Consider the following 17,801-nt stretch of genomic DNA (forward strand, 5'->3'; position numbering starts at 1 on the left):
ATGACGACCAATAAAATACGACAGTGCTACCCCTAATATTTTATTTGACAAAGACAGCCAATAAAATACGACAGTGTTACCCCTTATGTTTTTTTTCATGACGACCAATAAAAAACAACAGTGTTACCCCTTATGTTTTTTTTCATGACGACCAAAGAAAGACGACAGTGTCACCCCTCATGTTTCATTTGATAAAAACGACAGTGTTACCCCTGATGTTTCATTTGATAAAAACGACAGTGTTACCCCCTATGTTTTAATTGATAATTATCGACAGTGTTACCCCTTATTTTATTTCCATGACGACCAATAAAAAACAACAGTGTTACCCCTCAAGTTTCATTTGATAAAAACGACAGTGTTACCCCTTGTGTTTTTTTTCATGACGACCAAAGAAAAACAACAGTGTTACCCCCTATGTTTTTTTTCATGATGACCAATAGAATACGACAGTGTTACCCCTTACATGTTATTTGACAAAGACAACAGTGTTACCCCTTTTGTTTTTTTCCATGACGACCAATAAAATACGACAGTGTTACCCCTAATATTTTATTTGACAAAGACAACCAATAAAATACGACAGTGTTACCCCTTGTGTTTTTTTTCATGACGACCAAAGAATAACAACAGTGTTACCCCCTATGTTTTTTTTCATGATGACCAATAGAATACGACAGTGTTACCCCTTACATGTTATTTGACAAAGAAAACCAATAAAATACGACAGTGTTACCCCTTATGTTTTTTTTCGTGACGACCAATAAAATACGACAGTGTTACCCCTTATGTTTTTTTTCGTGACGACCAATAAAAAACAACAGTGTTACCCCTTATGTTTTTTTTCATGGCGACCAATAAAAAACAACAGTGTTACCCCTTATGTTTTTATTCATGACGACCAATAAAAAAACAACAGTGTTACCCCTTATATTTTATTTGACATAGACAACAGTGTTACCCCTTATGTTTTTTTTCATGACGACCAATAAAAATCAACATTGTTACCCCTTATGTTTCCCTTATGTTTTTTTTCATGACGACCAATAAAAAACAACAGTGTTACCCCTTATGTTTCTTTTCATGACGACCAATAAAAAACAACAGTGTTACCCCTTATGTTTCTTTTCATGACGACCAATAAAAAACAACAGTGTTACCCCTTATGTTTCCCTTATGTTTTTTTTCATGACGACCAATAAAAAACAACAGTGTTACCCCTTATGTTTCTTTTCATGACGACCAATAAAAAACAACAGTGTTACCCCTTATGTTTCTTTTCATGACGACCAATAAAAAACAACAGTGTTACCCCTTATGTTTTTATTCATAATAATAATAATAATGGATTGAATTTATATAGCGCTTTTCTAGACACTCAAAGACGCTGTTTACAGGGAAGGGGGAACCTCACTAACCACCACCAGTGTGTAGCACCAACACGGGTGGTGCACGGCAGCCAATCTGCACCAGAACGCTCACCACACACCAGCTTGAGGTGGAGAGTGAGGGAATTAATGAGTCAGCCAATTATACAGGAGGATGATTAGGGGGCAGACTGAATGAGCCTGGTTGGGCCAGGACACCGCGGAAACCCCTACTCTTTACGATCAGTGCCATGGGATCTTTTATGACCAAAGTGAGTCAGAATCTCGGTTTTACGTCTCCTCCGAAGGACGGCACCTTCCACAGCACTGTGTCCCCGTCACTGCACTGGGGCATCAGGATTGTTGAGTAAGGGGGCCAGAGGGAAGCGTGCCACCTATAGGCCACCACCCGACACCACTTACAGCACCTGGTATTCCCAGGCGGTCTCCCATCCAGGTACTAACCAGGCCCGACCCTGCTCAGCTTCCAAGATCAGACGAGATCGGGCGTGTTCAGGGTGGTATGGCCGTATTCATGACGACTAATAAAAAACAACAGTGTTACCCCTTATGTTTTTTTCATGACGACCAAAGAAAAATGACAGTGTCACCCCTCATGTTTCATTTGATAAAAACGACAGTTTTACCCCCTATGTTTTAATTGATAAATATCGACAGTGTTACCCCTTATTTTATTTTCATGACGACCAATAAAAAATGACAGTGTTACCCCTCATGTTTCATTTGATAAAAACGACAGTGTTACCCCTTGTGTTTTTTTTCATGACGACCAAAGAAAAGCAACAGTGTTACCCCCTATGTTTTATTTGATAAATATCGACAGTGTTACCCCTTATGTTTATTTCATGACGGCCAATGAAAAACGACAGTTACCCCTCATGTTTTTTCCATGTTGACCATAAAAAACGACAGTGGTACCCCTGTCAACGTTTTTGCGGGGATCCAAACCTGAGCTGTTTAGAGTGTTAACCTCCGCACTTATCAATGCACCGAATTAAGTCATCACAATGGTTATACTTGACTTTATAATTCGCATGAAATAGAAACTAGAGTCTTCCAGCAGAGGACATCAACCGGACTTGAACCCCGGTCTCCAGGGGGTTAGCTCACTGCTCTCTTCATTTCCCACTGAGATTTATTTTTTAATTAAGTCTGAGGTTATATGCACTCCCTTAAGTTTTTTTTCATGACGACCAATAAAAAACGTCAGTGTTACCCCTTATATTTTATTTGACAAAGACAACAGTGTTTTAAGTCTGAGGTTATATGCACTCCCTTAAGTTTTTTTTCATGACGACCAATAAAAAACAACAGTGTTACCCCTTATGTTTTTTTTCATGACGACCAATAAAAAACAACAGTGTTACCCCTTATGCTTTTTTTCATGACGACCAAAGAAAAACGACAGTGTCACCCCTCATGTTTCATTTGATTAAAACGACAGTGTTACCCCTGATGGTTCATTTGATAAAAATGACAGTGTTACCCCCTATGTTTTAATTGATAAATATCGACAGTGTTACCCCTTATTTTATTTCCATGACGACCAATAAAAAAACCACAGTGTTACCCCTCATGTTTCATTAGATAAAAACGACAGTGTTACCCCTTGTGTTTTTTTTCATGACGACCAAAGAAAAACAAAAGTGGAACCCCCTATGTTTTTTTTCATGACGACCAATAGAATACGACAGTGTTACCACTTACATGTTATTTGACAAAGACAACGGTGTTACCCCTTTTGTTTTTTTCCATGACGACCAATAAAATACGACAGTGCTACCCCTAATATTTTATTTGACAAAGACAGCCAATAAAATACGACAGTGTTACCCCTTATGTTTTTTTTCATGACGACCAATAAAAAACAACAGTGTTACCCCTTATGTTTTTTTTCATGACGACCAATAAAAAACAACAGTGTTACCCCTTATGGTTTTTATCATGACGACCAAAGAAAGACGACAGTGTCACCCCTCATGTTTCATTTGATAAAAACGACAGTGTTACCCCTGATGTTTCATTTGATAAAAACGACAGTGTTACCCCCTATGTTTTAATTGATAATTATCGACAGTGTTACCCCTTATTTTATTTCCATGACGACCAATAAAAAACAACAGTGTTACCCCTCAAGTTTCATTTGATAAAAACGACAGTGTTACCCCTTGTGTTTTTTTTCATGACGACCAAAGAAAAACAACAGTGTTACCCCCTATGTTTTTTTTCATGATGACCAATAGAATACGACAGTGTTACCCCTTACATGTTATTTGACAAAGACAACAGTGTTACCCCTTTTGTTTTTTTCCATGACGACCAATAAAATACGACAGTGTTACCCCTAATATTTTATTTGACAAAGACAACCAATAAAATACGACAGTGTTACCCCTTGTGTTTTTTTTCATGACGACCAAAGAATAACAACAGTGTTACCCCCTATGTTTTTTTTCATGATGACCAATAGAATACGACAGTGTTACCCCTTACATGTTATTTGACAAAGAAAACCAATAAAATACGACAGTGTTACCCCTTATGTTTTTTTTCGTGACGACCAATAAAATACGACAGTGTTACCCCTTATGTTTTTTTTCGTGACGACCAATAAAAAACAACAGTGTTACCCCTTATGTTTTTTTTCATGGCGACCAATAAAAAACAACAGTGTTACCCCTTATGTTTTTATTCATGACGACCAATAAAAAAACAACAGTGTTACCCCTTATATTTTATTTGACATAGACAACAGTGTTACCCCTTATGTTTTTTTTCATGACGACCAATAAAAATCAACAGTGTTACCCCTTATGTTTCCCTTATGTTTTTTTTCATGACGACCAATAAAAAACAACAGTGTTACCCCTTATGTTTCTTTTCATGACGACCAATAAAAAACAACAGTGTTACCCCTTATGTTTCTTTTCATGACGACCAATAAAAAACAACAGTGTTACCCCTTATGTTTCCCTTATGTTTTTTTTCATGACGACCAATAAAAAACAACAGTGTTACCCCTTATGTTTCTTTTCATGACGACCAATAAAAAACAACAGTGTTACCCCTTATGTTTCTTTTCATGACGACCAATAAAAAACAACAGTGTTACCCCTTATGTTTTTATTCATAATAATAATAATAATGGATTGAATTTATATAGCGCTTTTCTAGACACTCAAAGACGCTGTTTACAGGGAAGGGGGAACCTCACTAACCACCACCAGTGTGTAGCACCAACACGGGTGGTGCACGGCAGCCAATCTGCACCAGAACGCTCACCACACACCAGCTTGAGGTGGAGAGTGAGGGAATTAATGAGTCAGCCAATTATACAGGAGGATGATTAGGGGGCAGACTGAATGAGCCTGGTTGGGCCAGGACACCGCGGAAACCCCTACTCTTTACGATCAGTGCCATGGGATCTTTTATGACCAAAGTGAGTCAGAATCTCGGTTTTACGTCTCCTCCGAAGGACGGCACCTTCCACAGCACTGTGTCCCCGTCACTGCACTGGGGCATCAGGATTGTTGAGTAAGGGGGCCAGAGGGAAGCGTGCCACCTATAGGCCACCACCCGACACCACTTACAGCACCTGGTATTCCCAGGCGGTCTCCCATCCAGGTACTAACCAGGCCCGACCCTGCTCAGCTTCCAAGATCAGACGAGATCGGGCGTGTTCAGGGTGGTATGGCCGTATTCATGACGACTAATAAAAAACAACAGTGTTACCCCTTATGTTTTTTTCATGACGACCAATAAAAAACAACAGTGTTACCCCTTATGGTTTTTATCATGACGACCAAAGAAAGACGACAGTGTCACCCCTCATGTTTCATTTGATAAAAACGACAGTGTTACCCCTGATGTTTCATTTGATAAAAACGACAGTGTTACCCCCTATGTTTTAATTGATAATTATCGACAGTGTTACCCCTTATTTTATTTCCATGACGACCAATAAAAAACAACAGTGTTACCCCTCAAGTTTCATTTGATAAAAACGACAGTGTTACCCCTTGTGTTTTTTTTCATGACGACCAAAGAAAAACAACAGTGTTACCCCCTATGTTTTTTTTCATGATGACCAATAGAATACGACAGTGTTACCCCTTACATGTTATTTGACAAAGACAACAGTGTTACCCCTTTTGTTTTTTTCCATGACGACCAATAAAATACGACAGTGTTACCCCTAATATTTTATTTGACAAAGACAACCAATAAAATACGACAGTGTTACCCCTTGTGTTTTTTTTCATGACGACCAAAGAATAACAACAGTGTTACCCCCTATGTTTTTTTTCATGATGACCAATAGAATACGACAGTGTTACCCCTTACATGTTATTTGACAAAGAAAACCAATAAAATACGACAGTGTTACCCCTTATGTTTTTTTTCGTGACGACCAATAAAATACGACAGTGTTACCCCTTATGTTTTTTTTCGTGACGACCAATAAAAAACAACAGTGTTACCCCTTATGTTTTTTTTCATGGCGACCAATAAAAAACAACAGTGTTACCCCTTATGTTTTTATTCATGACGACCAATAAAAAAACAACAGTGTTACCCCTTATATTTTATTTGACATAGACAACAGTGTTACCCCTTATGTTTTTTTTCATGACGACCAATAAAAATCAACAGTGTTACCCCTTATGTTTCCCTTATGTTTTTTTTCATGACGACCAATAAAAAACAACAGTGTTACCCCTTATGTTTCTTTTCATGACGACCAATAAAAAACAACAGTGTTACCCCTTATGTTTCATTTCATGACGACCAATAAAAAACAACAGTGTTACCCCTTATGTTTCCCTTATGTTTTTTTTCATGACGACCAATAAAAAACAACAGTGTTACCCCTTATGTTTCTTTTCATGACGACCAATAAAAAACAACAGTGTTACCCCTTATGTTTCTTTTCATGACGACCAATAAAAAACAACAGTGTTACCCCTTATGTTTTTATTCATAATAATAATAATAATGGATTGAATTTATATAGCGCTTTTCTAGACACTCAAAGACGCTGTTTACAGGGAAGGGGGAACCTCACTAACCACCACCAGTGTGTAGCACCAACACGGGTGGTGCACGGCAGCCAATCTGCACCAGAACGCTCACCACACACCAGCTTGAGGTGGAGAGTGAGGGAATTAATGAGTCAGCCAATTATACAGGAGGATGATTAGGGGGCAGACTGAATGAGCCTGGTTGGGCCAGGACACCGCGGAAACCCCTACTCTTTACGATCAGTGCCATGGGATCTTTTATGACCAAAGTGAGTCAGAATCTCGGTTTTACGTCTCCTCCGAAGGACGGCACCTTCCACAGCACTGTGTCCCCGTCACTGCACTGGGGCATCAGGATTGTTGAGTAAGGGGGCCAGAGGGAAGCGTGCCACCTATAGGCCACCACCCGACACCACTTACAGCACCTGGTATTCCCAGGCGGTCTCCCATCCAGGTACTAACCAGGCCCGACCCTGCTCAGCTTCCAAGATCAGACGAGATCGGGCGTGTTCAGGGTGGTATGGCCGTATTCATGACGACTAATAAAAAACAACAGTGTTACCCCTTATGTTTTTTTCATGACGACCAAAGAAAAATGACAGTGTCACCCCTCATGTTTCATTTGATAAAAACGACAGTTTTACCCCCTATGTTTTAATTGATAAATATCGACAGTGTTACCCCTTATTTTATTTTCATGACGACCAATAAAAAATGACAGTGTTACCCCTCATGTTTCATTTGATAAAAACGACAGTGTTACCCCTTGTGTTTTTTTTCATGACGACCAAAGAAAAACAACAGTGTTACCCCCTATGTTTTATTTGATAAATATCGACAGTGTTACCCCTTATGTTTATTTCATGACGGCCAATGAAAAACGACAGTTACCCCTCATGTTTTTTCCATGTTGACCATAAAAAACGACAGTGGTACCCCTGTCAACGTTTTTGCGGGGATCCAAACCTGAGCTGTTTAGAGTGTTAACCTCCGCACTTATCAATGCACCGAATTAAGTCATCACAATGGTTATACTTGACTTTATAATTCGCATGAAATAGAAACTAGAGTCTTCCAGCAGAGGACATCAACCGGACTTGAACCCCGGTCTCCAGGGGGTTAGCTCACTGCTCTCTTCATTTCCCACTGAGATTTATTTTTTAATTAAGTCTGAGGTTATATGCACTCCCTTAAGTTTTTTTTCATGACGACCAATAAAAAACGTCAGTGTTACCCCTTATATTTTATTTGACAAAGACAACAGTGTTTTAAGTCTGAGGTTATATGCACTCCCTTAAGTTTTTTTTCATGACGACCAATAAAAAACAACAGTGTTACCCCTTATGTTTTTTTTCATGACGACCAATAAAAAACAACAGTGTTACCCCTTATGCTTTTTTTCATGACGACCAAAGAAAAACGACAGTGTCACCCCTCATGTTTCATTTGATTAAAACGACAGTGTTACCCCTGATGGTTCATTTGATAAAAATGACAGTGTTACCCCCTATGTTTTAATTGATAAATATCGACAGTGTTACCCCTTATTTTATTTCCATGACGACCAATAAAAAAACCACAGTGTTACCCCTCATGTTTCATTAGATAAAAACGACAGTGTTACCCCTTGTGTTTTTTTTCATGACGACCAAAGAAAAACAAAAGTGGAACCCCCTATGTTTTTTTTCATGACGACCAATAGAATACGACAGTGTTACCACTTACATGTTATTTGACAAAGACAACGGTGTTACCCCTTTTGTTTTTTTCCATGACGACCAATAAAATACGACAGTGCTACCCCTAATATTTTATTTGACAAAGACAGCCAATAAAATACGACAGTGTTACCCCTTATGTTTTTTTTCATGACGACCAATAAAAAACAACAGTGTTACCCCTTATGTTTTTTTTCATGACGACCAATAAAAAACAACAGTGTTACCCCTTATGGTTTTTATCATGACGACCAAAGAAAGACGACAGTGTCACCCCTCATGTTTCATTTGATAAAAACGACAGTGTTACCCCTGATGTTTCATTTGATAAAAACGACAGTGTTACCCCCTATGTTTTAATTGATAATTATCGACAGTGTTACCCCTTATTTTATTTCCATGACGACCAATAAAAAACAACAGTGTTACCCCTCAAGTTTCATTTGATAAAAACGACAGTGTTACCCCTTGTGTTTTTTTTCATGACGACCAAAGAAAAACAACAGTGTTACCCCCTATGTTTTTTTTCATGATGACCAATAGAATACGACAGTGTTACCCCTTACATGTTATTTGACAAAGACAACAGTGTTACCCCCTATGTTTTTTTTCATGATGACCAATAGAATACGACAGTGTTACCCCTTACATGTTATTTGACAAAGAAAACCAATAAAATACGACAGTGTTACCCCTTATGTTTTTTTTCGTGACGACCAATAAAATACGACAGTGTTACCCCTTATGTTTTTTTTCGTGACGACCAATAAAAAACAACAGTGTTACCCCTTATGTTTTTTTCATGGCGACCAATAAAAAACAACAGTGTTACCCCTTATGTTTTTATTCATGACGACCAATAAAAAAACAACAGTGTTACCCCTTATATTTTATTTGACATAGACAACAGTGTTACCCCTTATGTTTTTTTTCATGACGACCAATAAAAATCAACAGTGTTACCCCTTATGTTTCCCTTATGTTTTTTTTCATGACGACCAATAAAAAACAACAGTGTTACCCCTTATGTTTCTTTTCATGACGACCAATAAAAAACAACAGTGTTACCCCTTATGTTTCTTTTCATGACGACCAATAAAAAACAACAGTGTTACCCCTTATGTTTCCCTTATGTTTTTTTTCATGACGACCAATAAAAAACAACAGTGTTACCCCTTATGTTTCTTTTCATGACGACCAATAAAAAAAAACAGTGTTACCCCTTATATTTTTTAATGACGACCAATAAAAAACAACAGTGTTACCCCTTATGTTTTTATTCATAATAATAATAATAATGGATTGAATTTATATAGCGCTTTTCTAGACACTCAAAGACGCTGTTTACAGGGAAGGGGGAACCTCACTAACCACCACCAGTGTGTAGCACCAACACGGGTGGTGCACGGCAGCCAATCTGCACCAGAACGCTCACCACACACCAGCTTGAGGTGGAGAGTGAGGGAATTAATGAGTCAGCCAATTATACAGGAGGATGATTAGGGGGCAGACTGAATGAGCCTGGTTGGGCCAGGACACCGCGGAAACCCCTACTCTTTACGATCAGTGCCATGGGATCTTTTATGACCAAAGTGAGTCAGAACCTCGGTTTTACGTCTCCTCCGAAGGACGGCACCTTCCACAGCACAGTGTCCCCGTCACTGCACTGGGGCATCGGGATTGATGAGTAAGGGGGCCAGAGGGAAGCGTGCCACCTATAGGCCACCACCCGACACCACTTACAGCACCTGGTATTCCCAGGCGGTCTCCCATCCAGGTACTAACCAGGCCCGACCCTGCTCAGCTTCCAAGATCAGACGAGATCGGGCGTGTTCAGGGTGGTATGGCCGTATTCATGACGACCAATAAAAAACAACAGTGTTACCCCTTATGTTTTTTTCATGACGACCAAAGAAAAATGACAGTGTCACCCCTCATGTTTCATTTGATAAAAACGACAGTTTTACCCCCTATGTTTTAATTGACAAAAATCGACAGTGTTACCCCTTATTTTATTTTCATGACGACCAATAAAAAATGACAGTGTTACCCCTCATGTTTCATTTGATAAAAACGACAGTGTTACCCCTTGTGTTTTTTTTCATGACGACCAAAGAAAAACAACAGTGTTACCCCCTATGTTTTTTTTCATGATGACCAATAGAATACGACAGTGTTACCCCTTACATGTTATTTGACAAAGACAACCAATAAAATACGACAGTGTTACCCCTTTGTGGCAACCCGGCCTGGGCCAATTAAGGATATTCAGAGCACCTGAGGAACAAGTGGAGAAGCAGGGCTTAAATAGCCCGCTTCTCCACTCATTCGGGGCTCACCCAGCCCTGGAGCTCCAGCACGGAGAGACCGGTCCTCGTGGGTGACGGGATTCCACCCACGAAGGAGGGGACCGTTGATTCCTCCCAGGTCGTACGTTTTTTGTGTTTGGAGAGACTTTTATGTTCTGAAATAAACATGCCTTTTTTTGGCTTTTCGCAACGCAATTGTGTCCTGTTTGGGAGGAGTTGGTGCGCTCAACGTGGCGGCATGGACGCTGGAAGTGGGGGGGCTGGGGGGGCTGCAGCCCCCCCTGGTGGCGAGAGGCTGAATGTGAAATGCAAAAACCCCCGTGGAAATAAAAGAAGTGTGTACCCCCAACTGTGAATTACTTCCAGCGTCCCTGCGTGGCGGGTTGCCACACCTTATGTTTATTTCATGACGGCCGATAGAAAACGACAGTTCAGCCTCATGTTTTTTTCCATGTTGACCTATAACATACAACAGTGGTACCCCTGTCAACGTTTTTGCGGGGATCCGAACCTGAGCTTTTTAGAGTGTTAACCTCCGCACTTAACAATGCACCATCAAGACACAGAATAAAGTCATTACAATGGTTATACTTGACTTTATAATTTCATGATGACCAATAAAAAACAGTGTTTCCCCTTATGTTTTTATTTCATGACGACCAATAAAAAACAAGTGTTTACCCCTTATGTTTTTTTTCATGACGACAAATAAAAAACAGTGTTACCCCTCATATTTTTTTTCATGACGACAAATAAAAAACAACAGCGTTACCCCTTATGTTTTTTTTCATGACGACCAATAAAAAACAGAGTTACCACTCATGTTTTATCCATGTTGACCAATAAAAAACAACAGAGTTACCACTCATGTTTTATCCATGTTGACCAATAATAAACGACAGAGTTACCCCTAACGACGTTTTTGCGGGGATCCGAAACACCACCACAGGGCCGCTCGATCTGTGACGCAGAACACGTTCAGCCGCCAGAGGGCGACGTCATCACGCTCAGTGACCGATACCGCCCGTAGGTCCAGGACCAGGGAGAGCTCCTCTCTCTCTCTCTCCCTCTCCCTCTCTCTCTCTCTAAAATAGGATGTGAGAGAGAGGTAGAGAGGGAGAGAGGTAGAGAGAAAGGTAGAGAGAGAGAGAGAGAGAGAGAGAGAGAGAGAGAGAGAGAGAGAGAGAGAGAGAGAGAGAGAGAGAGAGAGAGAGAGAGAGAGAGAGAGCGAAAGAGGGGAGAGAGGGAGAGAGGGAGAGAGGGAGAGAGAGAGGAGCTCTCCCTGGTCCTGGACCTACGGGCGGTATCGGTCACTGAGCGTGATGACGTCGCCCTCTGGCGGCTGAACGTGTTCTGCGTCACAGATCGAGCGGCCCTGTGGTGGTGTGCCGTTAGGGGCGCTGTTCCCCCGCCCCTCTGAACTACAGATATGATCATATGACTCCCCCCCAGGGCCGGCGCTGGCCGTGGGGGGGTGCTACGCTGACGGTTTCGGGCCGCCCTGACAATTGCTCCCGCGCCCCCTCGCTTCTCCGTTCGCGTCGTATATTTGAATTGATATATTTTTTAATTAAGGGCGCCACCAGAGGGCGCCCCCAACGCATTTGTCGCCCTAGGCGGTCGCCTAGCTCGCCTATGCCGATCGCCGGCCCTGCTCCCCCCCCCCCCCCCCCCCACACACACACACACACACACACACACACACACACACACACACACACACACACACACACACACACACACACACACACACACACACACACACACACACACACACACACGTCAACTCTTTAGGAAAGCACCGAATCAAATCAATTCATTAGCATATTATTTCCTATTTATGATGTATCATCTATTTCTATTTATCATCTATTACATCATATTTTATCATATTATATTTCATTTATTTATCTATTTCTATGTATATTTCTTTATATCAGATCCATATCTACCTACATTATTTTATTTAACGTAACGTTGTCTTTATAGCAACAGTGCACCAATACCACAGACAAATAGCCCCCCCCCCCACACACACACACACACCCAGACCCTCCCCACACACACACAAAGCGCATTAGTTCGAGCGCTTCCCGAATGGAGACTACATTTCCCAGGATGCATGTCACCCGAACAAAGCTAACCCGTTAGCCTTTAGCTCCACCGGTTTCAGAGCGGCTGCTCTGTGGTCCCACAGGGTGAAATATAAATTAACGTCCTCATATCTCAGGAGGAGGATAGTGATGAATATGAAGGGTGAGGAGGAGGAAGGTGCTCATTGTGTGGAGAGGGGGCGTGGTCAGGGAGAGAGCGGCAGAGAGACATAGAGACAGAGCGGCGGGACTCTAGAGAGAGAGAGAGCGTGGTAGAGAGACAGCGAGACAGAGCGGCAGGACTCTCCCTTTCTTCCCGTTGTGAGGGCTGGATCCGTGTCACACACACACACACACACACACACACACACACACACACACACACACACGAGCACGCTCCTAACCACACGAGCACGGTCTTAGCTCCTTTTCATCTTCATCTTCCGTCGCGTACCTTATGCTTGAGCTCGTGCGGCGCGCCGAGGCGATGTGTTCCGTAGCGCGAGGAGCCGCGGAGAGGAGGATGGAGACAATAGAACCGGCGGTGCGCGCGCTGTGAACCCGGGGCTCGTGCTGGAACCGACGGAGCCAACGGTCGAGGATAAAAAGAAGCCGCCGCTACCGACGGTTCTACCCGTGTCGGCACGAGAGGGGTGTGTGCGCTCTCCATCACACACGCGCACACAACGCGCGTGCGTGTGTTTTGATTGACGCGTGGAGTCCAAAGCCCATGTGTGTGTGTGTGTAGGCAGGTATTCATTGATTATTGCTTGATCAGCAAGTCTGCCCAGACGAGCGTGCGCGTGCGAGTGTCGGGGATATCCGTGCGTGTGCGCGTGATGGGGAACACGGAGAGCATGGAGAGCCAGCTGGCGGTGATCCGCGCGCGAGCCGCTCCGGTGAAGCTGCCCATGCCGGACCCGACGGAGCTCGAGGAGCGCTTCTCCATCGCCCTGGTGAGACAGACACACACACACACACACACACACACACACACACACACACACACACACACACACACACACACACACACACACAAATACATACAGAGACACACGCAGACACACAAACACACACACACACACACACACACACACCATACACACAGCCATGAAAACACACACACACACACACACACACACACACACACACACACACACACACACACACACACACACACCGTTGCACTGAAAGGCTAGTCTGTCTGAGACACTGAACCTGTGTGTGTGATGTGTCTGGTTTGAATTCAAAGAGAATTCATCAGTCCACCTGTCTGTCCACCTGTCTGTCCACCTGTCTGTCTACCTGTCTGTCTACCTGTCTTCTTGCCTGTCTGTGTGTCTACCTCTTTGTGTGTCTGTCTGTCTGTCTGTCTGTCTGTCTGTCTGTCTGTCTGTCTGTCTGTCTGTGTGTCGACCTGTCTGTCTGTCTGTCTGTCTGTCTGTCTGTCTGTCTGTCTGTCTACCTGTTTGTCCGTTTGTCTGTGTGTCTACCTGTCTACCTGTCTGTCTGTCTGTGTGTCGACCTGTCTGTCTGGATGTCTGTCTGTCTGTCTACCTGTCTGTCTACCTGTCTGTCTGTCTGTCTGTGTGTCGACCTGTCTGTCTGTCTGTCTGTCTGTCTGTCTGTCTGTCTGTCTGTCTGTCTGTCTGTCTGTCTGTCTGTCTGTCTGTGTGCCTGTAGACTAGCAGTAGAGTTAATCTCAGACTAACGCCTCAAACCGCCCACAGACGTCTGAACAAGGAGCTTTAAATCCACCGAGATCCCCCAGAGACCTTCTCTGCTCCGTCCTCCATCTTGTCACTCACTGAGTTTCACCATAGCTCCGCCCCTCATGCTGGCAACACACCAGGAAACCCTGTGTTGCTTCGCCCCTCACCAGGAAACCCTGCCTAGCTCCGCCCCTCACCAGGAAACCCTGCGTTGCTCCGCCCCTCACCAGGAAACCCTGCGTTGCTCCGCCCCTCACCAGGAAACCCTGTGTTGCTCCGCCCCTCACCAGGAAACCCTGCCTTGCTCCGCCCCTCACCAGGAAACCCTGCCTAGCTCCGCCCCTAACCAGGAAACCCTGCCTAGCTCCGCCCCTCACCAGGAAACCCTGCCTAGCTCCGCCCCTAACCAGGAAACCCTGCCTAGCTCCGCCCCTCACCAGGAAACCCTGCCTAGCTCCGCCCCTCACCAGGAAACCCTGCCTAGCTCCGCCCCTAACCAGGAAACCCTGCCTAGCTCCGCCCCTCACCAGGAAACCCTGCCTAGCTCCGCCCCTCACCAGGAAACCCTGCCTAGCACCGCCTCTCACCGGCTGGAGATACTAGGGGGTGGAGACCAGGGGGTGGAGTCTAGGAGGTAGAGACTAGGGGGTAGAGACTAGGAGGTAGAGACTAGGAGGTAGAGACTAGGAGGTAGAGACTAGGAGGTAGAGACTAGGGGGTAGAGACTAGGAGGTAGAGACTAGGGGGTGAAGACTAGGAGGTAGAGACTAGGAGGTAGAGACTAGGAGGTAGAGACTAGGAGGTAGAGACTAGGAGGTAGAGACTAGGGGGTAGAGACTAGGGGGTAGAGACTAGGAGGTAGAGACTAGGAGGTAGAGACTAGGGGGTAGAGACTAGGAGGTAGAGACTAGGAGGTAGAGACTAGGAGGTAGAGACTAGGAGGTAGAGACTAGGAGGTAGAGACTAGGGGGTAGAGACTAGGAGGTAGAGACTAGGGGGTAGAGACTAGGAGGTAGAGACTAGGGGGTGAAGACTAGGAGGTAGAGACTAGGAGGTAGAGACTAGGAGGTAGAGACTAGGGGGTAGAGACTAGGAGGTAGAGACTAGGAGGTAGAGACTAGGAGGTAGAGACTAGGGGGTAGAGACTAGGGGGTAGAGACTAGGAGGTAGAGACTAGGAGGTAGAGACTAGGGGGTACAGACTAGGAAGTAGAGACTAGGAGGTAGAGACTAGGAGGTAGAGACTAGGAGGTAGAGACTAGGAGGTAGAGACTAGGGGGTACAGACTAGGAAGTAGAGACTAGGAGGTAGAGACTAGGAGGTAGAGACTAGGAGGTAGAGACTAGGGGGTAGAGACTAGGAGGTAGAGACTAGGAGGTAGAGACTATGAGGTAGAGACTAGGAGGTAGAGACTAGGGGGTAGAGACTAGGAGATAGAGACTAGGAGGTAGAGACTAGGGGGTAGGGACTAGGAGGTAGAGACTAGGAGGTAGAGACTAGGAGGTAGAGACTAGGAGGTAGAGACTAGGAGGTAGAGACTAGGGGGTAGAGACTAGGAGGTAGAGACTAGGAGGTAGAGACTAGGAGGTAGAGACTAGGAGGTAGAGACTCTGAGGTAGGGACTAGGAGGTAGAGACTAGGAGGTAGAGACTAGGAGGTAGAGACTCTGAGGTAGGGACTAGGAGGTAGAGACTAGGAGGTAGAGACTAGGAGGTAGAGACTAGGAGGTAGAGACTCTGAGGTAGAGACTAGGAGGTAGAGTCTAGGAGGTAGAGACTAGGAGGTAGAGACTAGGAGGTAGAGACTAGGAGGTAGAGACTAGGGGGTGGAGACTAGGGGGTAGAGACTAGGAGGTAGAGACTAGGAGGTAGAGACTAGGAGGTAGAGACTAGGAGGTAGAGACTAGGAGGTAGAGACTAGGAGGTAGAGACTAGGGGGTAGAGACTAGGAGGTAGAGACTAGGAGGTAGAGACTAGGGGGTAGAGACTAGGAGGTAGAGACTAGGAGGTAGAGACTAGGAGGTAGAGACTAGGAGGTAGAGACTAGGGGGTAGAGACTAGGAGGTAGAGACTAGGGGGTAGAGACTAGGAGGTAGAGACTAGGGGGTAGAGACTAGGAGGTAGAGACTAGGAGGTAGAGACTAGGGGGTGGAGACTAGGAGGTAGAGACTAGGGGGTAGAGACTAGGAGGTAGAGACTAGGAGGTAGAGACTAGGGGGTGGAGACTAGGGGTGTAACGATACGTATTTGTACCAAACCGTCACGGTACAGGCACTTCAATGTGGTTACCGAGGTGGACCGCGGTGCGTAGATGTGGCGTACATAGCGTTAATATGGCGAATGTAAAGGCTTGTTTGGCGATGCAGAATTTAAAACTTGAAGTTGGAGTTTCCCCCGGACCGTTTAGCCAAAGTATACTACTCCTATACTACTCCGACTCCGTTACTAAGGAGACCCCTCAGCAGCTCTCCGTCAGCTGTGCAAACCCAGCTCACACACTATTTCAACAACCCCTGTCTGGGAATTCACAAGTTTATTGGTGTTTCATTGCTGCTACGGCCATTTTCCGTCGTTGAAAAACAAGCAGTATTTTTTTTTTTGGTTCAAGTCTTTTATTTTAACTTGAACCAAACTCCAGGGGGAAGAGACCTTCCTGCTGTACTTTGAGACATTTTGGATCTTAAAAAATCCTAAATCAGAAATGCTGTTTGTGTTTTTTTTGTCTATTAAATTATGGGCACAAAATCAAACCATCTATATGTCTCCTCATATATCCTCTCTCTCTCTCTCTCTCTCTCTCTCTCTCTCTCTCTCTCTCTCTCTCTCTCTCTCTCTCTCTCTCTCTCTCTCTCTCTCTCTCTCTCTCTCTCTCTCTCTCTCTCTCTCTCTCTCTCTCTCTCTCTCTCTCTCTCTCTCTCAGAACTCTATGAACCTCCCCCCTGACAAGGTACGACTGCTGCGTTGCTACGACAACGAGAAGAAGTGGGAGCTGATCTGTGACCAGGTAGGGAGAGGTCATGACCCCGGACCCTCTCATGACCCTAGTAGGGTCAGGGGTCTGGGGTCATGCTATGTGTTATTATATTGTTATTATAGCTTTTGTATATTGTGTGTTATATTGTGTATAGTGTGTATACCTGTGTGTTTAATGTCTATGATGTGTGTGTTATATTGTGTGTATAACGTGTGTGGTTGTGTGTTGTGTTAGGAGCGTTTCCAGGTGAAGAACCCCCCTCACACCTACATCCACCGCCTGCACAGCTTCCTGGACCCGGCCGTCACCCGCAAGGTGAGCCCACTACAAGGGTCCAGCAGTCCTACTGGGTTATAGAACCTCTGGTCCAGCAGTCCTACTGGGTTATAGCAGAACCTCTGGTCCAGCAGTCCTACTGGGTTATAGGACCTCTGGTCCAGCAGTCCTACTGGGTTATAGAACCTCTGGTCCAGCAGTCCTACTGGGTTATAGAACCTCTGGTCCAGCAGTCCTACTGGGTTATAGAACCTCTGGTCCAGCAGTCCTACTGGGTTATAGAACCTCTGGTCCAGCAGTCCTACTGGGTTA

General features: G+C 44.2%; 1 protein-coding gene and 4 non-coding genes across 7 annotated transcripts in view; 1 reads left to right on the forward strand and 4 right to left on the reverse strand.

Moving 5' to 3' along the window:
• Positions 1-1,783: 1,783 nt before the first annotated feature.
• LOC132456697 (5S ribosomal RNA) lies at positions 1,784-1,902 on the reverse strand. Its single transcript, XR_009525563.1, has one exon. It is a non-coding gene; the product is annotated as a 5S ribosomal RNA (ribosomal RNA).
• Positions 1,903-4,971: 3,069 nt separating this feature from the next.
• On the reverse strand, positions 4,972-5,090 carry LOC132456672 (5S ribosomal RNA). The gene has a single exon (XR_009525541.1). It is a non-coding gene; the product is annotated as a 5S ribosomal RNA (ribosomal RNA).
• A 1,732-nt stretch (positions 5,091-6,822) lies between these two features.
• Positions 6,823-6,941, reverse strand: LOC132456673 (5S ribosomal RNA). The gene has a single exon (XR_009525542.1). It is a non-coding gene; the product is annotated as a 5S ribosomal RNA (ribosomal RNA).
• A 2,922-nt stretch (positions 6,942-9,863) lies between these two features.
• Positions 9,864-9,982, reverse strand: LOC132456674 (5S ribosomal RNA). The gene has a single exon (XR_009525543.1). It is a non-coding gene; the product is annotated as a 5S ribosomal RNA (ribosomal RNA).
• Positions 9,983-12,564: 2,582 nt separating this feature from the next.
• The window catches only part of fmnl2b (formin-like 2b), a 37,820-nt gene continuing 32,583 nt past the window's right edge, over positions 12,565-17,801 (forward strand). For all 3 annotated transcript variants that reach the window (XM_060050978.1, XM_060050979.1, XM_060050980.1), the window contains exons 1-3: positions 12,565-13,485; positions 17,160-17,243; positions 17,448-17,528. In XM_060050978.1, the coding sequence (XP_059906961.1) occupies positions 13,369-13,485; positions 17,160-17,243; positions 17,448-17,528 (282 nt within the window). In that variant the 5' untranslated portion in view covers positions 12,565-13,368. The remainder of the gene's footprint in view (positions 13,486-17,159; positions 17,244-17,447; positions 17,529-17,801) is intronic.

Source organism: Gadus macrocephalus, chromosome 4 (genome assembly GCF_031168955.1).
Source record: "Gadus macrocephalus chromosome 4, ASM3116895v1".
In the NCBI taxonomy this organism is placed as follows: Eukaryota; Metazoa; Chordata; class Actinopteri; order Gadiformes; family Gadidae; genus Gadus; species Gadus macrocephalus.